The sequence below is a fragment of the Melanotaenia boesemani genome, chromosome 10 (genome assembly GCF_017639745.1).
Source record: "Melanotaenia boesemani isolate fMelBoe1 chromosome 10, fMelBoe1.pri, whole genome shotgun sequence".
Taxonomy (NCBI): Eukaryota; Metazoa; Chordata; class Actinopteri; order Atheriniformes; family Melanotaeniidae; genus Melanotaenia; species Melanotaenia boesemani.
Window position 1 is genome coordinate 10,243,479 of NC_055691.1, and position 18,623 is coordinate 10,262,101.

Consider the following 18,623-nt stretch of genomic DNA (forward strand, 5'->3'; position numbering starts at 1 on the left):
ATACACCATGACTCTCCACAGTCTGTGTAATGTCTTTACTGTATGTGTGAGAGAATTATTCCTGCTTCATACAACAAAGTTCAGAAAAATTCAGCAGGCGAGGCAGGCAGTACTCTGCTTCGATTCAATGGTGCATAGTTGCATGCTGTTAGATGAATAGTTAAATGATTAAATGAATTACTCATAAGTAGATGCAGCTGAAATGTGTTAGTGGAACGGCTTGAGCCTTAATGCAGAGATGGTGTTAGTTCAAGTGAGGCTTTCCCGACACAGCGTGGCTTTCTATAGCTACGTTGGTGGAATACACCCCTGGATTTGTTTAAAGTGGGCCAAACAGTGCCAGTGGGAACACACCCAAACAGATAACTGACAGGGAACTGATAGAGTTTAGGAAATGTTCAGTTGTCAAAGTTAAACCACATTTAATGAGAAACTGAAGTTTCTACAAAGGAAAAACATTAAACCAATTTTTATTTAGGGTGAACTCAGTCACCCCCAGGTTATTAGAAACCAACCTGGACAGTTAAATAACTCATTTGCATGTTTTCACACATTACCTTGAAGGTGAGGATGAGGTGACTGAACTGGAACACCGTCTCCAGATTTAACTGGATGCTGACCTGATGAACTCCTGCAGACGACAGAGCAGCAGAGTTTATGACCATCGCTGACCTACAGGTGAGCTACCAGCTCTCTGGACAGTTTTACTTTCATCAGCCTTTAAACTCACCGTTCTCTGACTGCCACCACTTCATTTTGCTCTCAGGGTCGAAGGTCATGATAACGTTCTCAATACGGTGGCTATTTGGGTTGCTATAGCGACTGTATGGTAGTTGAGAGTCGCATGTGAAACATTTCTGCTCCCCCTGATAGACAAACACAGCTTCAACCATCTGATCAATAATCATGAGCATTTTTCAAAAATGAAATGAGTCAGTGTCCATAAAAATAATAGTTCGCTTGAGACACTGCATACACGAGAGCTAAACTATTTACCAAAATCTGTCAATCGCATTTTAAACATTTCTTTATTTCCTGGAATGTCCCTTAAATGGAAGAACTGCCCTCAGCCGACCCTCAGCTTTCACTCATTAGGAGGTGTGTGAAGCTCTCGTTGTAACCAATGAGAAGCCATTTTTCCACGGTAACGTACCATCACAGAAGTATATTGTTTACAGTCGTGCACAACTCTACCCAAGAGTTAATACTTTTAGCTTGTTGTATAAACGTGACTAAGTGTCTGTTATTTTCCACAAAGCTGTGAACAAATTACTGTAAGATGGCAAAAAGCACATGAAGTCAAAATGTAAAACAAATGTTTTTGTATCATGTCTTCAGTTTCCCCACTAACAACAGTAACATGTAACTGTAGTTTTCATATGGCCGTACATTGTGTGTGTGTTGCTGTCTTGGGCATTTTCATGTAGTGTCTCTGGGATCTGACTTTTTTGTATTCAAAAAAAAAAAAAAAAAAAAAAATAGACTATTTCATTATCATAATAAAAACATGACTAAGCCATTTGAGGTCTTTGTGCTCAATGGTGACAGAATTTTTCATTTTATGGCTCTGAAGGTTTCACTGAGGAATGAAATATATATATATATGTATATATATATATATACATATATATATATATATATATATTTAGCAGGTGACATGCGTTTGCAGGTTTTCCACCAGGTTCTGCAGGTTGTGCTAACGGTTTAGAGAAAAGCACCAAAGCCACTGAGAAAAACTGGAACAATAAAACCTGCTCGCTAAGTGGTCTGTTACGTGTTGACACAATTCTGGTACATCCCGTTATGAGCCTTTTTTCTGCCTGAACGATTCATGAGCATCAGAGTTAAGTTACTTTATAACTGGTCAGGTACCAGGACTGGACTATAACTGGTCAGGTACCAGGACTGGACTATAACTGGTCAGGTACCAGGACTGGTCTATTACTGGTCAGGCACCAGGACTGGACTGGACATGAACGAAAAAGCAGAAAAACTTTGAAGGACCTAATAAAAACATGGAGAACTACAGATGATGACTACTTTAGAAGATTACAATAATGTCACAGATGAAGATATAAGGACTGGATCTGAGTTCTAGATCTGGACTTCAGACCAAGAAGCTGGATCAGGATTCTAGATCAGGACTGTATTTCTATGCATTAAATAAAATCTTATTTGCAGGGATTTTTGTGTTTACTGGGAGAAAATGAGAGAATTTCTAACCTAAACTAAAAGGTTTGAAGAAAGAAGGAAAACGAGGGAAAGTCAGTCATGAGGAGGAGAGGTTGAAATAATCCTCAGGGCAGCGCTTAGACTGCAAGGTGGCAAATCAGGACTTGTTTCAGTCTGAAAGTCAGAGGATGAGCCAGAAAGTCATCAGCCAGAGTTTGTTAGTGTTTATTTCCAACATTTCAGTTTCTAGAATTTCAGCTCAGAAATGCGGATGTTGTAGCTAAAGGGCTCACTTAAAACAACTTCCCAGCTAAACTTAATCTTTTCATAAGGTTCCTGATGTTTCTTAAGAATACAAAACATTTTTTTTCAAACCGCGCACAAGTACTTACATACTTACAGTACTTGTATATACTGAGTACTGATATAAGTACTAATACAACCCATTCTAGTTCTATCCTATTCTATTATAGTCAGGACCAGAATGTCAGATGCTGCGACCGAGTGGTTAATAGTGTGACATAAAAAATGGGTTATCCTGCAGCCATTTCTAAATGTAAGTGCCAGAATCTTCATGCATAAGGAGGATGAGGTGGATTTGCTGTCCTCTGTGACCGTTGTGAAGCAGCTGAGTCCAACGGCTAAAACTCTGATGTTTCAAACAGCTCCAGCTTTGTTTCTGGACACCAGATGATAAATGTTCTAAATTAGGCTTGAAAACTACCAGAATCCTGAGAAATAAGGAGGTTTGAAGTGTTTTTTTCTGGATTCTGTGACAAGGCACCTATATTCTGTGCATTAACATATGCACATGCACGAGACTTGTGAAGTCATAGTATAGGTCCGAAAAAGTACTGTCCTGAAAGTCCCAGTGTAAAGCAGAACCTGACGATACCACCAGAGTTCACGTTGCTTCTCTGACAAAACCAGACCTTCCTGGTCCATAAACTGACCTTCCCAGTCCACAACCAGACCTTCCTGGTCCATAAACTGACCTTCCCAGTCCACAACCAGACCTTCCTGGTCCATAAACTGATCATCCCAGTCCACAACCAGACCCTCCTGGTCCATAAACTGACCTTCCCAGTCCAGAACCAGAACTTCTTGGTCCAGAACCACACAGGTTTTCAGTATTTAGGTTTGTTCTTGGAACATTATCAGCTCATAACTTTACATTTATGTGAAAACATACAATAATTCCTCTTAGAGGGTTAGCAGCAACATTTTGGCTGAGTCAGCTGTTACCATAGAAACAAAGATGAACGCAAATAAAAGTCTGTAATATCAGTATTTTCTGTTTTATTTTACAGTTTAAAAAAACTGTTAATTTACACATCTAATGTGAAATAATCCCATAACTGTTGATATGATAAAATTTCGCTTTTTATAAGGACATTTTATTTAATTTCCCATAATAAGACTTAAAATATATTTAAAATTGACCATAATTTTACTAAAATGTAATTTTCAAAGAAAGTTAATTTGCTGTGAATATATTTACGTTAGAATTTTTCGATTAGATTTAAAGATAAAATAAAGCATATAGATGGATGCTAGATATAGATAGACAGATAGATAGATAGACAGATAGATAGATAGATAGATAGATAGACAGACAGACAGACAGACAGACAGACAGACAGACAGACAGACAGACAGACAGACAGACAGACAGACAGACAGATAGATAGATAGATAGATAGATAGATAGATAGATAGATAGATAGATAGATAGATAGATAGATAGATAGATAGATATAAATCAAATAAAATGTGAATAAATAAATTATGTCTATGATAAACTGTGATCAAGTTTTGTTAAAACTTCACTAATTTTTCTCAAGAAACGTAAGAAACGCCAGGTTGTTGATAACTTTTTCTAATAGGATAGTAAAATATAAACATATTAATGATGTACTTACATCAGGTCAGATGTTTTCATTCTGTTGATATTTTTTTACTTACACCCAGTTAGGAGACAGTAACGAGGACTGGAGTTCATGTTGGTACAGACTGGGGTCTGGGCGGGTGAGGGAGGGTACATGCACTTCTTTGTGTGTGAGAGATACTGTGTGTGAAAGAGACTACTATGAGGTGTGTTTTAATTTCCTGTTATATTCTCTGTTGTGTGACGGCTTTTAAATTTTGTTTTTAATATGCATCAATTGTTTTTATTATGTAAAGCACTTTGTGTTGCTTTGTGCATGAAAAGTTCTCTAAATAAAATTTGAATTGACTTGTTCATCTTTCCTCTGAAACAAAGGAGAGAATGTGGAAATATTGTTTTTTTATAGGTGATTATGATGTTATTTCACCAGTCCGGCTCACTGGGGATCAGTATGTATTTGATGTATTTGACTCCTGGCCTGGAGGTTAAATAGGTGGACTTAGAAGTTCAGGTCCGAGACTGGGAATGAAGGCAAGGCTCTTTAATTGTAATTTAATTGTGCTAACATTTTTCATCAAACATTAAAAAGCCAAAATAAAACAAAAGGTCTCATGTAAAAATAAAGGTATAAACTGTACTTTTATTACAGAATTTTGCAACTTTTAGTCTTATTTTTCTGATTTTTTACATTGTTTTTTTTTTAGCACCCAGGATGCTGGACTGTTGCTGTTTTTGTTTATTTACAGTGCAAGGAGACGTCAGTGTACCATCAGATTTTACTGGATTTCCAGTTGACTCGGAGGGATTCTTGTTTTCATTTTCAGAGTCATTGTTTCTTCGTTAGACCCAAACATAATGAACCATCTGCGCTTCTAAGACAACATCAGTGTCCAGGTGAGGAGTCTGTTCGTATGAAGCTCTGACCTCCAGGTATCCAATGATGCAGTAGGGCTGAGGGCCGTCCAGGCCGCAGGTGGACGAGGCTGACAGCTGTGCTGCTCGACCCACCATCAGATCACCCAGCTGAGGGTTACAGGAACTGCCAAGGCACTGCTCCCGAAATCTCTGGAGGGCCTGGGAGTCCTGGAGTTCCACTGCTGGAAGAAAAGCTGCAGAGAGAACGAGGGAGGTCTTAATCACACATGAAAAACATTCAGCATGTCTTCAGTCAGTGAACAGCTGATTTTTACAAACTGCTGAAAATATCCTCTTTTAAATGTGGAGGAACTGGAAGGTTTGGACCTCAGTGATGAGAGAAAATCACCATAATAAGAAAGATGAAGATACACAAAAAACAAGTGAAAACAAGCAAAAAAAAAAAAAAAATCCTCTTTCACTTCAACAAGTGATCACATGTTTAAAAATCTGCATCTGCTGACAGAACGGAGACAGTTTAATACCAAAGAATGTTCAGGCTAATTCTCCCTGCAGCAACCTGAATCCTGCTGGCCTGGTTCTGGTTCTGACCTCAGCTGGTCTATCTTCTTAAGTTCAGTTTTCTTTCAGCATCTGATCCACATCTGGTTCCACTATGTTTCTCATTCAGTTTATTTAACTTATCTACACCCAGATCTACACCCTGATCTACAGCTAGATCTATAGCCAGACCTAAAACCAGACCTAATGTCGGATCTACATTCAGACCTAAAGCCAGATCTACAGCCAGACCCACAGCCGGACCTACAGCTGTTTCTTTTCTCTGATTCATCTCCTCATAATCTGATAATCGGACTCTGAGAGAAAATTCACTTTCTGTCAAAGTTATCAAATGTTTAAACCTACTTTCTTTACTTCTGTCTCTTCCAGCTCTCTGATTCCTCCATCCTTCCTTTAGTGAGCAGGGAGTGAGTGATCAGGATGAGGGTTGGGGTCTATCAGTAATCAGGACATGTGGTGGTGAATGAACTGAACTCACCCATGAGGATGACGAGGATCATTGTGTGATCGCAGATAAAGGGACACAACGTGGACTCTGATGGTTTCTGGTAGACTCTGCTGGACTCTGCTGGACTTTATTCTAGTGAAAAAGAAAACGTTAATTAATATGAAGATAATAATCTGAATTTCCTTTGTGACGGATGTTTATCTGTCAAAACAAATTATTTGTTTTTCTCCCAGTTTTTCCATTTGAATAAATCTAAAAACATTTTTCCTGGTTTTCTTCATTCAGTCTCTCTCAGTCTAGATCACATGCTGAACACCAATGTTTTTAGCATTAAGTTGAATTTAAGAAGTCAGCAGACCAAAGACACTAAAGAACCATTTTTTAGCTCAGATTTGCCAAATACAATATTTTTTTTTCTATTAAAATTTCAAGCTGGTCCAGGATTTTATATAATTTAGACCAGTGGTTCTCAACTGGTCTGGCTTAGAGACCCACCATCACCCCTTAATGACCCAAATCGCCAAAAATGTTATACTGCTCCACTTTATTTAGTGTTTAAACCCCAGATTGTACAGAATTAACCGTGCTCACCTGCGCAAATGCAGAAAAAAAATGCAACAACTGAGAAGTAGTTAAAAACATAGAAATATATAGCCGTAGCTGAGTACCATCTCAGTGAATATACAACAAACACTGTACTAGTTAAACTAGTAAGTCACCTAATCAAACTTTAAGCATAAGGCTGCCATAAAAAATATTAGTGTAACAGTCATTTTTAACAGTTTCAGTTGGTGTTATTCTGCAAAAAAAAAAGCATCACATAAAAAGTGCAACTGAGAAGTAAATAAACACTTTTTCTTTATTTGTCTTTAAATGTTAAAAAATAATAAAAATTAGCTGAGAATGCTCACTGAGTCCCTGACAACAAACAGCAGATTTTAACTACAAACTCAAAATAGATTAAACAAAAAGATTAATGTAAACAAACTTAAGATTTCTTCTGATTGCCTTGTCAGTAAATACTAAAAAACACTCTTCTTTCAAGAAAATAAAGCTGTGCAGCAACCAGAGGTGTATCACCAACATCAAAGACCCAGGTCTGGAAATATGAGTAAAAGAACTGGACCCCTGACAACATTTTGTCACTACCCACTCTTGTGTTGGGACCCACCAGTTAAGAAACACTGATTTAGACAACTAACCAGTTAGTTAAAGAATCAGTGTTTGAGCTGAAGGGACATAAATCTCTACATCATCAGCAAAGCAGTGGGAGGAAACATCCTGAAACTCAAAAAGGCCTGGTGCTGCAGGGAGGTCTAAAAGAACCAGAACAGCAAAGTTTCCAGAATCAACAGTTAAAAGAAGGTCATTAAAAACTCGTAAAAGTTTCACTACAACGAAATAACTTAAAACTGGACTGAAACGTTTCTAAAAACTCATTAAAATCCAGGCGAACCTGTAGTTCTATATGGACAATTTCCTCTTGGAAATCTTAGAAAGAACTGAGGGATCTAGGTCAGATTTCCGGTTGAGAGGCTGCACAATAGCTTGTTGGGATTCAGCCTAAAGTCAGACAGGTGCTCATCAGGGTCAACATAACAGGCCCAGTAAACCTAAAAGCACCTCTAATCAATGTTGGGGGAATCCTATCGAGAGGGATAAATGTAGGCCTCAACAGACAAACCACCTCTGGAATTTTAGAGAGCGACACCAGATCAACCTGCTGAAAAGCAGCTGACAATACCAGGGACCAAAAACACAGAGAGGAGATCAGGACCTAATGGCAGTAATATTATCAATGAACGCAGACATTTTCCACATAATGACAGTGATGATGCATGCATGGGGACTAACAAGAATTAATGAGGCGGTTATTAAAAAGGAGCTGAGGGTTGTGACTGTCACTGGGCAAAGGTGAGAGATTTACCAACTTTCTTTTGAGTAGTTCCTCAAAATCCCTACAGATTAGACTTCAGTCCTCTTTCCACTTTTCACCAACACATCATACAGCCATGGTGCAAACACAGGCTTCACTAACCCTTGTATGTGACTTGAATTTGAAATAAATGAAAATGACTAAAACTTTCTTAATCCAAGAGGGAAACTGCAATGTAGTAGTAGTTTAACAAAGCAATGATGATAATTATTTAAAAGATAATGGCTTGTTCCAGATAGTGACGAAGTCTCTCACTTAACACGCTCTGTTATTTCTTCACTGTGTTGTGTAAAGGATGTGAAGATTTGTTTATCATGTTTATCATGTTCATCAGCTTGTGCAAACATTCTTATCTGGACAATCAGCCTACAGCAGCTCCAGAGTTAAACTCAGCACAGAACCAGTTGCCTCCAGCACAGAACCAGTTATCCCCAGCGCAGAACCAGTTATTCCCAGCAAAGAACTGGTTATCTCCAGCACAGAACCAGTTATCCCCAGCGCAGAACCAGTTATCTCAGAATAGAACCAGGTACGCCCAGCACAGAACCCGTTATCTCCAGCACAGAACCAGTTATCTCCAGCATTAAACCAGTTATCTCCAGCACATAACCAGTTATTCCCAGCATTAAATCAGTCATCTCCAGCACAGAACCAGTTATCTCAGCAGAGAACCAGTTATCCTCAGCATTCCCAGCACAGAACCAGTTATCTCAGCACAGACCCAGTTATCCCCAGCATTTCCAGCACAGAACCAGTTATCTCAGCACAGGATCAGTTATCCCCCGCACAGAACCAGTTATTTCCAGCATAGTACCAGTTATCTCCAGCATAGAACCAGTTATCTCCAGCATAGAAGCAGTTATCCCATGTACAGAATCAGTTATCTCCAGCAAAGAACCAGTTATCCCCAGCATTAAACCAGTTATCTCCAGCACAGAACCAGTTATCCCAAGTACAGAACCAGTTATTCCCAGCACAGGATCAGTTATCCCCAGCACAGAACCAGTTATTTCCAGCATGGAACCACTTATCTCCAGCATAGAACCAGTTATCTCCAGCACAGAACCAGTTATCCCAAGTACAGAACCAGTTATTCCCAGCACAGGATCAGTTATCCCCAGCACAGAACCTGTTATTTCCAGCATGGAACCAGTTATCTCCAGCATAGAACCAGTTATCCCCAGCACAGAACCAGTTATTCCTAGCACAGAACCAGGTATCTCCAGCATTAAACCAGTTATGTCAAGCACAGAACTAGTTATCCCCAGCACAGAACCAGTTATCTCCAGCACAGAACCAGTTATCCCCAGCGCAGAACCAGTTATTCCCAGCACAGGATCAGTTATCCCCAGCACAGAACCTGTTATTTCCAGCATGGAACCAGTTATCCCCAGCATAGAACCAGTTATCCCCAGCACAGAACCAGTTATTCCTAGCACAGAACCAGGTATCTCCAGCATTAAACCAGTTATGTCAAGCACAGAACTAGTTATCCCCAGCACAGAACCAGTTATCTCCAGCACAGAACCAGTTATCCCCAGCGCAGAACCAGTTATTCCCAGCACAGGATCAGTTATCCCCAGCACAGAACCTGTTATTTCCAGCATGGAACCAGTTATCCCCAGCATAGAACCAGTTATCCCCAGCACAGAACCAGTTATTCCTAGCACAGAACCAGGTATCTCCAGCATTAAACCAGTTATGTCAAGCACAGAACTAGTTATCCCCAGCACAGAACCAGTTATCTCCAGCACAGAACCAGTTATCCCAAGTACAGAACCAGTTATTCCCAGCACAGGATCAGTTATCCCCAGCACAGAACCAGTTATTTCCAGCATAGTACCAGTTATCTCCAGCATAGAAACAGTTATCTCCAGCATAGAATCAGTTATCCCAAGTACAGAATCAGTTATCTCCAACAAAGAACCAGTTATCCCCAGCATTAAACCAGTTATCCCCAGCACAGAACCAGTTATCTCCAGCACAGAACCAGTTATCCCAAGTACAGAACCAGTTATTTCCAGCATGGAACCACTTATCTCAAGCATAGAACCAGTTATCCCCAGCATAGAACCAGTTATCCCCAGCACAGAACCAGTTATTCCTAGCACAGAACCAGGTATCTCCAGCATTAAACCAGTTATGTCAAGCACAGAACTAGTTATCCCCAGCATAGAACCAGTTATCTCCAGCACAGAACCAGTTATCTCCAGCACAGAACCAGTTATCCCAAGTACAGAACCAGTTATTTCCAGCATGAAACCACTTATCTCCAGCATAGAACCAGTTATCTCCAGCATAGAACCAGTTATCCCCAGCACAGAACCAGTTATCTCCAGCATTAAATCAGTTATCCCCAGTACAGAACCAGTTATCCCCAGAATTGAACCAGTTATGTCAAGCACAGAACCAGTCATATCCAGCATAGAAACAGTTATCTCCAGCATAGAACCGGTTATCCCAAGTACAGAATCAGTTATCTCCAACAAAGAACCAGTTATCCCCAGCATTAAACCAGTTATCCCCAGCACAGAACCAGTTATCTCCAGCACAGAACCAGTTATCCCAAGTACAGAACCAGTTATTTCCAGCATGAAACCACTTATCTCCAGCATAGAACCAGTTATCTCCAGCATAGAACCAGTTATCCCCAGCACAGAACCAGTTATCTCCAGCATTAAACCAGTTTTCCCCAGCACAGAACCAGTTATTCCCAACACAGACCCAGTTATCCACAATTTTAAACCAGTTGTCCCCAGTACAGAACCAGATATTACCAGCATAGAACCAGTTATCTCAGCACAGACTCAGTTATCCCCAGCATTAAACCAGTTATCACCAGCACAGGATCAGTTATCCTCAACATTAAACCAGTTATCCCCAGCACAGAACCAGTTATTCCCAGCATAGAACCAATTATCTCAGCACAGACTCAGTTATCCCCAGCATTAAACCTGTTATCACCAGCACAGAATCAGTTATCCCCAGCATTAAACCAGTTATCCCCAGCACAGAATCAGTTATTCCCAACATTAAACCAGTTGAAAAATGATAAAATGATTTTTTTAAATGTAGGCCAGTAACAGTAACGTCAACAACGTAATAAACTTAATTCCTTATTGTTCCGGTATTTTGTTATTGTCTTTATCACATTCAAAATGGCCAAAATGACTATGTTATTGGCTGTTATTGGTTGCTACATAGATGTTTTGAGGGTGTCATCTCCTGCTGGTCCCTCCTCTCCTGCTCCTGATTGCCTGCCCTGCCCAGGTGTTTCACCTGTGACTTGTCAGATTCCCTCATGTGTGTGTTTATTAGGTGTCACTCTGTCAGTCAGTTCTTTAGGCATTATTTGTGCATTACTTGTGCAGTCTTCAGTTGTGTTGTGTTAATATAAAATCTTCATCAGTCCTGCATTTGGGTCTTTCCACCTCATCTACTTCGTTTGTTCCCTGACAGACGAGACTTCAGAAGATGGACTTCCACTCTGAAGCTAGTCCTATCGAAGAGGGGGGAGCTGGAGAAAGAACCATCATCATGAAGTCTCTGTAATAGACATAAAATCCAGCTCCAAGGACTCAAATGAGTTTTTGAGGAGGAAAGTTTTGTTTGTCAGCAACCTGGCATTAACAAGTCCCAGGTAAAGAGTGAACTCCTTCCTCTCTAGTAAATTCACAGAATTCAGCTCATGAAGGCTGGAGAGATCCACTTTGTACTGGCAAACTCAAAGCCAGGGGGAGCAGGAGTTCCAGCCAGCAGCAAGAGGCCAGAACCATTAGGGTCCAAACTCCTCTAACCAAAAGGTGAGGCAGGCACCACAGAGACAGGCCAGAAAACCACCGCAGGTAGGCCTTAGGCCTCATTAAAGACTTTGCCTTTTTCCTTTAACACTTATGGTGTGCAATAAGGATACAGCTGATAAGGGTGGAGGAGGAGGTATAGGAGGAAGACAAGAGGTATAAACTCCCAAATCATAATTTGAAAGCTACTCATTTGCCAGTCGAGAAAATTAGCAGAGCTCTAAAGTGAACAGTGCTGCTCATGTTTTTCTGACATTCCTATATAACTGCTTGAGGTTTGAACTGAGTTTGGTCTGGATGCCGATTCTTGGTAGAGCCTTTTAGCTGAGTTTCTACTGTCATTTTGGCATGCTACATGTTAGAATTTCTGCTTCTTTGTGTGTGCAAACATCTTCTGTATCTCAAAGCTGTAGATGATGAGATACGCTGAAATGTTATGTTTTAGGGACAAATCACTTGCTCGGCTGCAGGTTTTCCTGTCCTGGCATATTGTTGCATAGTAAGCTGATTTCTTTTTCTTCTGGTGTAAAGTTGATCAAAGTGAAAAACAGAGTTCTAGAACCCACTTGGTGAACTTTGCTTGCGTGCAGCAGATGGATTTCATACAACGGTAAACTGTGTTCCCTGAAGGGACTGATGAACTTTAAGAGGAATGTTTGGCTTTCTTAACTCATTTTACTGACTCAATAAACCACTATTAAATCCGTAAATGGCTGCACAGATGCAGAATGTCACACAATTTAATTTAATTTAATTTCATTTCATTTAAACTTTACTTGTACAGCACCAATTTACAACAAAGTCAGCTTTACAGTCACTGTCTAATTCACTGTAGTCTCATTATAATCCAATTAAAACAAATCCATTATATGATCCATATAGTTACCTAACTAAAGAAACCAATGGATCGTATCAAATCTTCTATTTGATTCAATCCTCCATCTTGAGCTGCACGAGGAGACAGTGGAGAGGGAAAACTCTATTTTAATAGGAAGGAAAACCTTCATCAGAACCAGAACCAGGAAGGTTGGCCGTCTGCCTGGACTGGTTCGGAGATGGAGGGAACAGGAAAGAGGGGCCAACAAGCACCAGAAGTCAAAGGCAGGGATACCTGCTGTGAAAGAGAAAAACATCTCTAACATTTCTGACCAAAAGAACTGGAACCAGAACTGGCACAGGTACCGTCTGAGGATCGGTACGTTGGGAATCTGTATTCAGAGACATTCTCACATTCACTGACAAGAAACCACATGTTGAGTTTATATTGCTGCTGCTTTCAGAAAGAACGTCAGTAATGTTCTGTTGGAGTCACGCTGTGCTTCATTTTGAGCCGGTAAAGAAACATGTAAACATGGCAGAGAGAAATGTTGTCTTAGTATCACACACAATCTCCACTGATAGCTCAAAGTCAGTATCTGTCTGTGAGGACCCCACCCAATCTCACTCTACATGCATGAACCACATAACCTGGGATCAGGTTACTAACCAGCACTGTTATGTAAATCTCTGAGGAAACAAAACACCTGTGCTGCTGATAATGCTGTTCACAATTATTCTTCAATTCAAACCGAGGCCAATGTTTGTCTGATATCAGTGACCAATCCTGAAGGCTTTGTGGCGTGGACACTGAAAGGACTGACCAGACGAGGGTCGCATGACACTTGTCAGGTGTCAGAGACCAATTTGATTTGAAGAGACTTCCTTCATCGTAGCTGGGATGGACCGTAGATCAAACAGACAGAAATGCATGAATAGATTGATGGAGGGAAGGACTGACAGATACATTAGAACCTCATCTACAACAAGGAGAACTGCCTCTACAATGAGACCCTCAACAATCAGAATTTCATCTACAACCAGGGGAGCCTTAACAACCATTATAAAGTACCTGAAACTACAGGATCTCGAGGTGGAACTGAATGAGCTACAGGAACTTGTTTGTGTTTTACTCAACCAGAGATTATTTGTAATTTTTTACAAACAAAATTGACTTCCTTCACCATAATTTCTCCTGAGGAACATACTGGCTTAAATTCTTCTCATGTAGTTTAGGAATAAATCAATCCTTGGCTTTGGTTCGTTGACAGATTCATTGGGTGATGTTTAGTTAAATATATGGAACAGAAGTTGAGACTTGAGATGAAAAAATAAGAATAATTTAAGGACATTTTTGAGGTTTGTATTTTGCTGTAAATCTGTGCTGGAGTTCATCATCACATCTTCATTCTTGACAGATTTTTCTTCTGACTGTTGAAATGACTGTTAAACATCTTTGACTCAACCTGAAAGATGATGTTTTTAAAGAAGACACATCAGCATTGAGAGAACTTTCTTACTCTGCAGCTCTTTGTCTAACTTCTTCTTCACTTCTTCTGTTGGTCAGGTGGTGTGTTTAAAGCCTTGATTGCAGTCAGTGAAAATGTTCAGTAGTTTTGTTTTGGAGTCTCTGTTTTGGTTATGGCAGCAGGTAGGGCATGTTTTTTTTAGCATGCAAATGACAAAATCAGTGAAAAAATTTAAAAAAATGGAAGATTAGTTTTTAATTTAGTTTTATTTGTCACCAGCTGGAGCTGTTGTAAATGTGTTATAGAAATAAATTTACTTCAACATTAACCTGTATGACAGAAACAGTTTGTTCATTCTCACCACGCTGCACTCATGGCTGATAAATTTGTGCTTGAGAATAAAACAGATCATCATTAGACAATTTGCTGAATTTAAGTTTCTTCTTAAACAAAACTGATGGAAAATAAGTTCTTCTGAATATTCAGCATGTTTTTCTGCTGTCCTGAATCTGCAGAACCTCCCTGGATTACATGCGCAGGGTATCAGTCGCTCATCGGAATCACATGTGACCTCAAAGTGAAGATGATGAAGCTGAATGTGGTCATTTAGGTGAACTGTGTATTAATCACTTATTACTAATGAATCATATCCTTCACTCCCTCAATAACATATTAATAACAAGAAAGAGCAAGAAAATAGCTCTTTTATTTTAACACTTGTGCACAAAACAATCACAAAGACAACACACAGAAAACATTTTCCTTTGATTTAGCTTCATTTAGTTTTTCCTGCTGCTCTACAGCCTGAAAAAGAGTTAGCTTCAAGTTTCAACTTAACCCTGAAGCATGGATGTTCCTCAGGTGATATCTCACAAGCATAGTTATCATATAAAAAACAAACTTACAGTTCAACCATTTCTGACTGCATCCCTTTACTTCCTGTCAGAACCACCATTCACTTCAGGAAAATTTAACCACAGAGAAACACAAGATTTACATGAATTAAAGTGAGAGCAAATGTGGACGTACCTGCTCCTGCTGCCATGCTGAAAAAAATGAGCACATCTGGGCAGGTAACAACACACCTGAGACACATGTAGCCTGAGGCTTCACCTGTCAGAGGGAGAGAGACACAAAGATTGAGAGAAAACCATGGTGAGAGGAGAGAAAAGATCCTGAAGAAAATGTGTTCCGTGCTTTCTGTTCGCTGCTGCACTCGCGTGTTGGGAAAAACAAAGATGATACAGAAATGGCAATCCAATTGCCATGGAGACAGGCATGCAACCCACCCCCTGACCAGTCACTGTGCAATAAAATCTCAGCAGCACATTCAGTTAGCAGACACAGACTGAGTTATGAGCTCAGGTCAAGTTAACTAGCCTCAGGTGAGTAATGAGCTCATGTCAAGTTAACTGGTCTCAGGTGAGTTATGACCTCAGGTTAAATTAACTAGCCTCAGGTGAGTAATGAGCTCAGATCAAGTTAACTGGCCTCAGGTGAGTTAGTAGCTCAGGTCATGTTAACTGACCTCAGATGAGTTAGAAGCTCAGGTTAAGTTAACTGGCCTCAGGTGAGTAATGAACTCATGTCAAGTTAACTAGCCTCAGGTGAGTAATGAGCTCATGTCAAGTTAACTGGCCTCAGGTGAGTTATGACCTCAGGTTAAATTAACTAGCCTCAGGTGAGTAATGAGCTCAGATCAAGTTAACTGGCCTCAGGTGAGTTATGAGCTCATGTCAAGTTAACTAGCCTCAGGTGAGTTAGTAGCTCAGGTTAAGTTAACTAGCCTCAGGTGAGTTAGTAGCTCAGGTTAAGTTAACTGGCCTCAGGTGAGTTATGAGCTCAAGTCAAGTTAACAAGCCTCAGGTGAGTGAGGAGCTCAGGTCAAGTTAAACCAGCATCAGGTAACTGTAAATTGCGTTTTAAGAGAGGGTAGCTCATCTGTGCGCATTGTGGACTATCCGTAACAAACATCAAGTTCAAGGATAAAAGTGTCCACATCTGCACTTGGCACCAGGACACAGGTGGACTTGCTGTTTCTGACCCTTGTCAGAGAGAGCTTCAATTCTTACCTTGTGGACATCGGGTACAGTCTCTCTGGACTGACAGATGGGGATGGTGGTCCCCCTCTTCTAAAAGGGGGACTGGAGGGTGTGCTCCATCTACAGGGAGATCACACTCCTCAGCCTCCCTGGTAAAGTCTATTTAGGGTGTTCTGGAGATGATGGTCCGTTGGATTGTCGAACCTCAGATGAAGGAGGACCAGTGTGGTTTCCATCCCTGTTGTGGCGCTGTGGACCAGCTCTACACCCTCTTCAGGGTCTTGGTGCGGGCATGGGTGTTTGCCCTACTCCTGTGTGGGGGTGTTCCATAAGTATGAAGTGCTGGGCCCCCATGTACGAGCTGTTCGGCCTCTGTACGACCAGCGCCAGAGCTTGGTCTGCATTGCCGACAGTAAAGCAGATTAATTATTTTCACCAGTTCTGTTCATAACTTTTATGGGCAGAATATCTAGGTACAACTGAAGTATTGAGGGGATTCAGTTTGGTGGCCTCTGGATTGGATCTCTGCTCTTTGCAGATGATGTGGTTCTGTTGGCTACATCGGGCCATGATCTCCAATCTCCAATTCATAGCTGAGTGTAAAAGGATTTGGATCACATCCAAGACCATAGAACAGATGTGTTTGTCACTGTCAGGTCATCCATGAAGGCTTGAATGGGTGACTGTCGGATTCCAGACTTAGTGAGGGGCCCCCTGCACTGGACTTCCTCAGACTTCACCAGTATGTTCATGGCGAGTGCAAAGAGGGTAACCAAGATCGTACATCCAGTGATAATCCCTTTTTCAAGTTTGTGCCAGTCGGAAGTTGTTAATCCGGAAGAGACTCTCAGGCTGAAGTTGGCATAGTAGTCCAAGATAAGGTCTCTGAACTTCTTTGGGATGTTCAGTACCTCTTTGACCTGCTCGTGGGGCATGGATCCATAGGCGTTGGAGTGAGATGGTTCTGAGCTGATTGATGTTCTGAGACCATTCCTCCTTTGGGATCCACACACCCTCTGCCTGTCTCCACTGATCTGCTACCTTGCCCCTCCTCCATATCACCTTCAGGATATTCCAGAGCCTATGGAGTAGCCTGGGGGAGTTCTTATATACCTTGTAAGGTACTCCACTAGGTCCAGGAGCGGAGCTTGCTCTTGCCCTCTTGACTACTTCCTGGATCTCTCTCCAACCGTACTCATTCCTGTCGAAATCCAGCGCTGGTGCAGGTGACTCAATCAGGAGCCTACAGGGGCCCAGTTCATGTTCTCTACGCTCATCGCTGTAGGTCTCTCTGAGGTGCTGATTGACCTTAACTTTCGAGCAGACGAGTTGACCACTGCACTTTGCCCTAGCGGCTGTTTTGTGAACCCAAATGGATTTCCTAGGAAGGCAGCCTGCTTCCTTGAACCTTTCCTTCCTCCTCCTCTTGTGCCACTCTGCCCTCCTCAGGATCATCAGCCTCTTGCAGATTATCGTGTGTAGCTCTGTCAGAGGTCTCCTCTCCTCTTCACTCCCCACCTTGAACTGCTGCCTCAAGCTCTTCAGCTCCTGTCGGAGCTGATAGATTTTACTAGCTCTGTTGTTCATGGTGTAGGGTGGCTTTGCTGTACGCCTCTCCTCTAACCCAAACCTCTCTGTGGCTAGGCTGATGATGATCATGGTCATTGTCTTGAGGCAGCAATCAGCTTCCCCGTTGGTGGTTGCTTCCAGAATGGTGTCAGCATCTTCATCAAACTGGAGCGACTCCTTCTCCTTATTAGCTTGGGGCCACTTCACCTGACGGTGTTCTGATGTCCTGTGTGCATCTGGTGCCTGTGTCACCTGGTGGCTCCGGGCACTGTGGGTGACTCCAGGCCAGGTTTCTCCTGCGTCTCACCAGACGTAGTTCCTGCGCGCTGTGTCTCTAGAACCTTCTGCACACACTTCATCTTGGCCTGGTGGATCCGCAGGCCATGTCGGTTCTTGCATGTCTTGCCGTATATGCATTCCATAGTAATCATCGTATCTCCATTTCCATGTGTTGTCCTCCTTTGGTCTGTCCAGTAGGATTCTCTTCCGCCCCCCTCTCGGAAATCCCGGGGGTATTGCTCCTGTAGCTTGAGCTGTATCTTGTTATGGGTTTCTTCCTCTCAGAAGATGCAACTTGGGATGCTATCCCTTACTGCCTCGGTGCCATTTTTCCAAGCTGTCTGCTGTCTCTCCAGCTGTTAACACTTGCTGAATTTTAGGAAAGTAATTTCCATCTGTCTGCTACGTTTAAGTTTTTTTTGCTGACAATCAAACAGGAGTTCCCTGCAATCTTAAAACTAAGGCTTCCCATTTTGTTCAAATGTGAAGTAATAAATATGGTTATGATATAAGTAATGAAATAGGTATATGCTGCAATTCAAAGCTGCATGAGTCCAGCTGCATGAGTCCAGCTTGGAGTGATAAGTTAGTGTGAACATCGTTATATGTCCCTGGGACCACTACTGTTCCTAAGGAACAGTTGATTATACTGTGTTGGCGCTTGGGGCGCCGATGATGTGGTAGAGTTTTTAAGGGTTAACCAGGTAACCATGACTTTAAACAGAAATAACAGCTGACCAACAGACAGAATTTTCAAACCAGTTTTA

General features: G+C 41.3%; 2 protein-coding genes across 3 annotated transcripts in view; both read right to left on the bottom strand.

Moving 5' to 3' along the window:
* The window catches only part of lamb4 (laminin, beta 4), a 64,239-nt gene extending 49,129 nt beyond the window's left edge, over positions 1–15,110 (bottom strand). For both annotated transcript variants that reach the window (XM_041996017.1, XM_041996016.1), the window contains exons 1-5: positions 14,996–15,110; positions 5,976–6,077; positions 4,985–5,169; positions 731–866; positions 558–631 (exon numbers count right to left, since the gene is read on the bottom strand). In XM_041996017.1, the coding sequence (XP_041851951.1) occupies positions 558–631; positions 731–866; positions 4,985–5,169; positions 5,976–5,997 (417 nt within the window). In that variant the 5' untranslated portion in view covers positions 5,998–6,077; positions 14,996–15,110. The remainder of the gene's footprint in view (positions 1–557; positions 632–730; positions 867–4,984; positions 5,170–5,975; positions 6,078–14,995) is intronic.
* The window catches only part of LOC121647505 (NACHT, LRR and PYD domains-containing protein 12-like), a gene marked incomplete at its 3' end in the record, with an annotated part of 791,953 nt that overhangs the window by 324,807 nt on the left and 448,523 nt on the right, over positions 1–18,623 (bottom strand). The window lies entirely within an intron of this gene.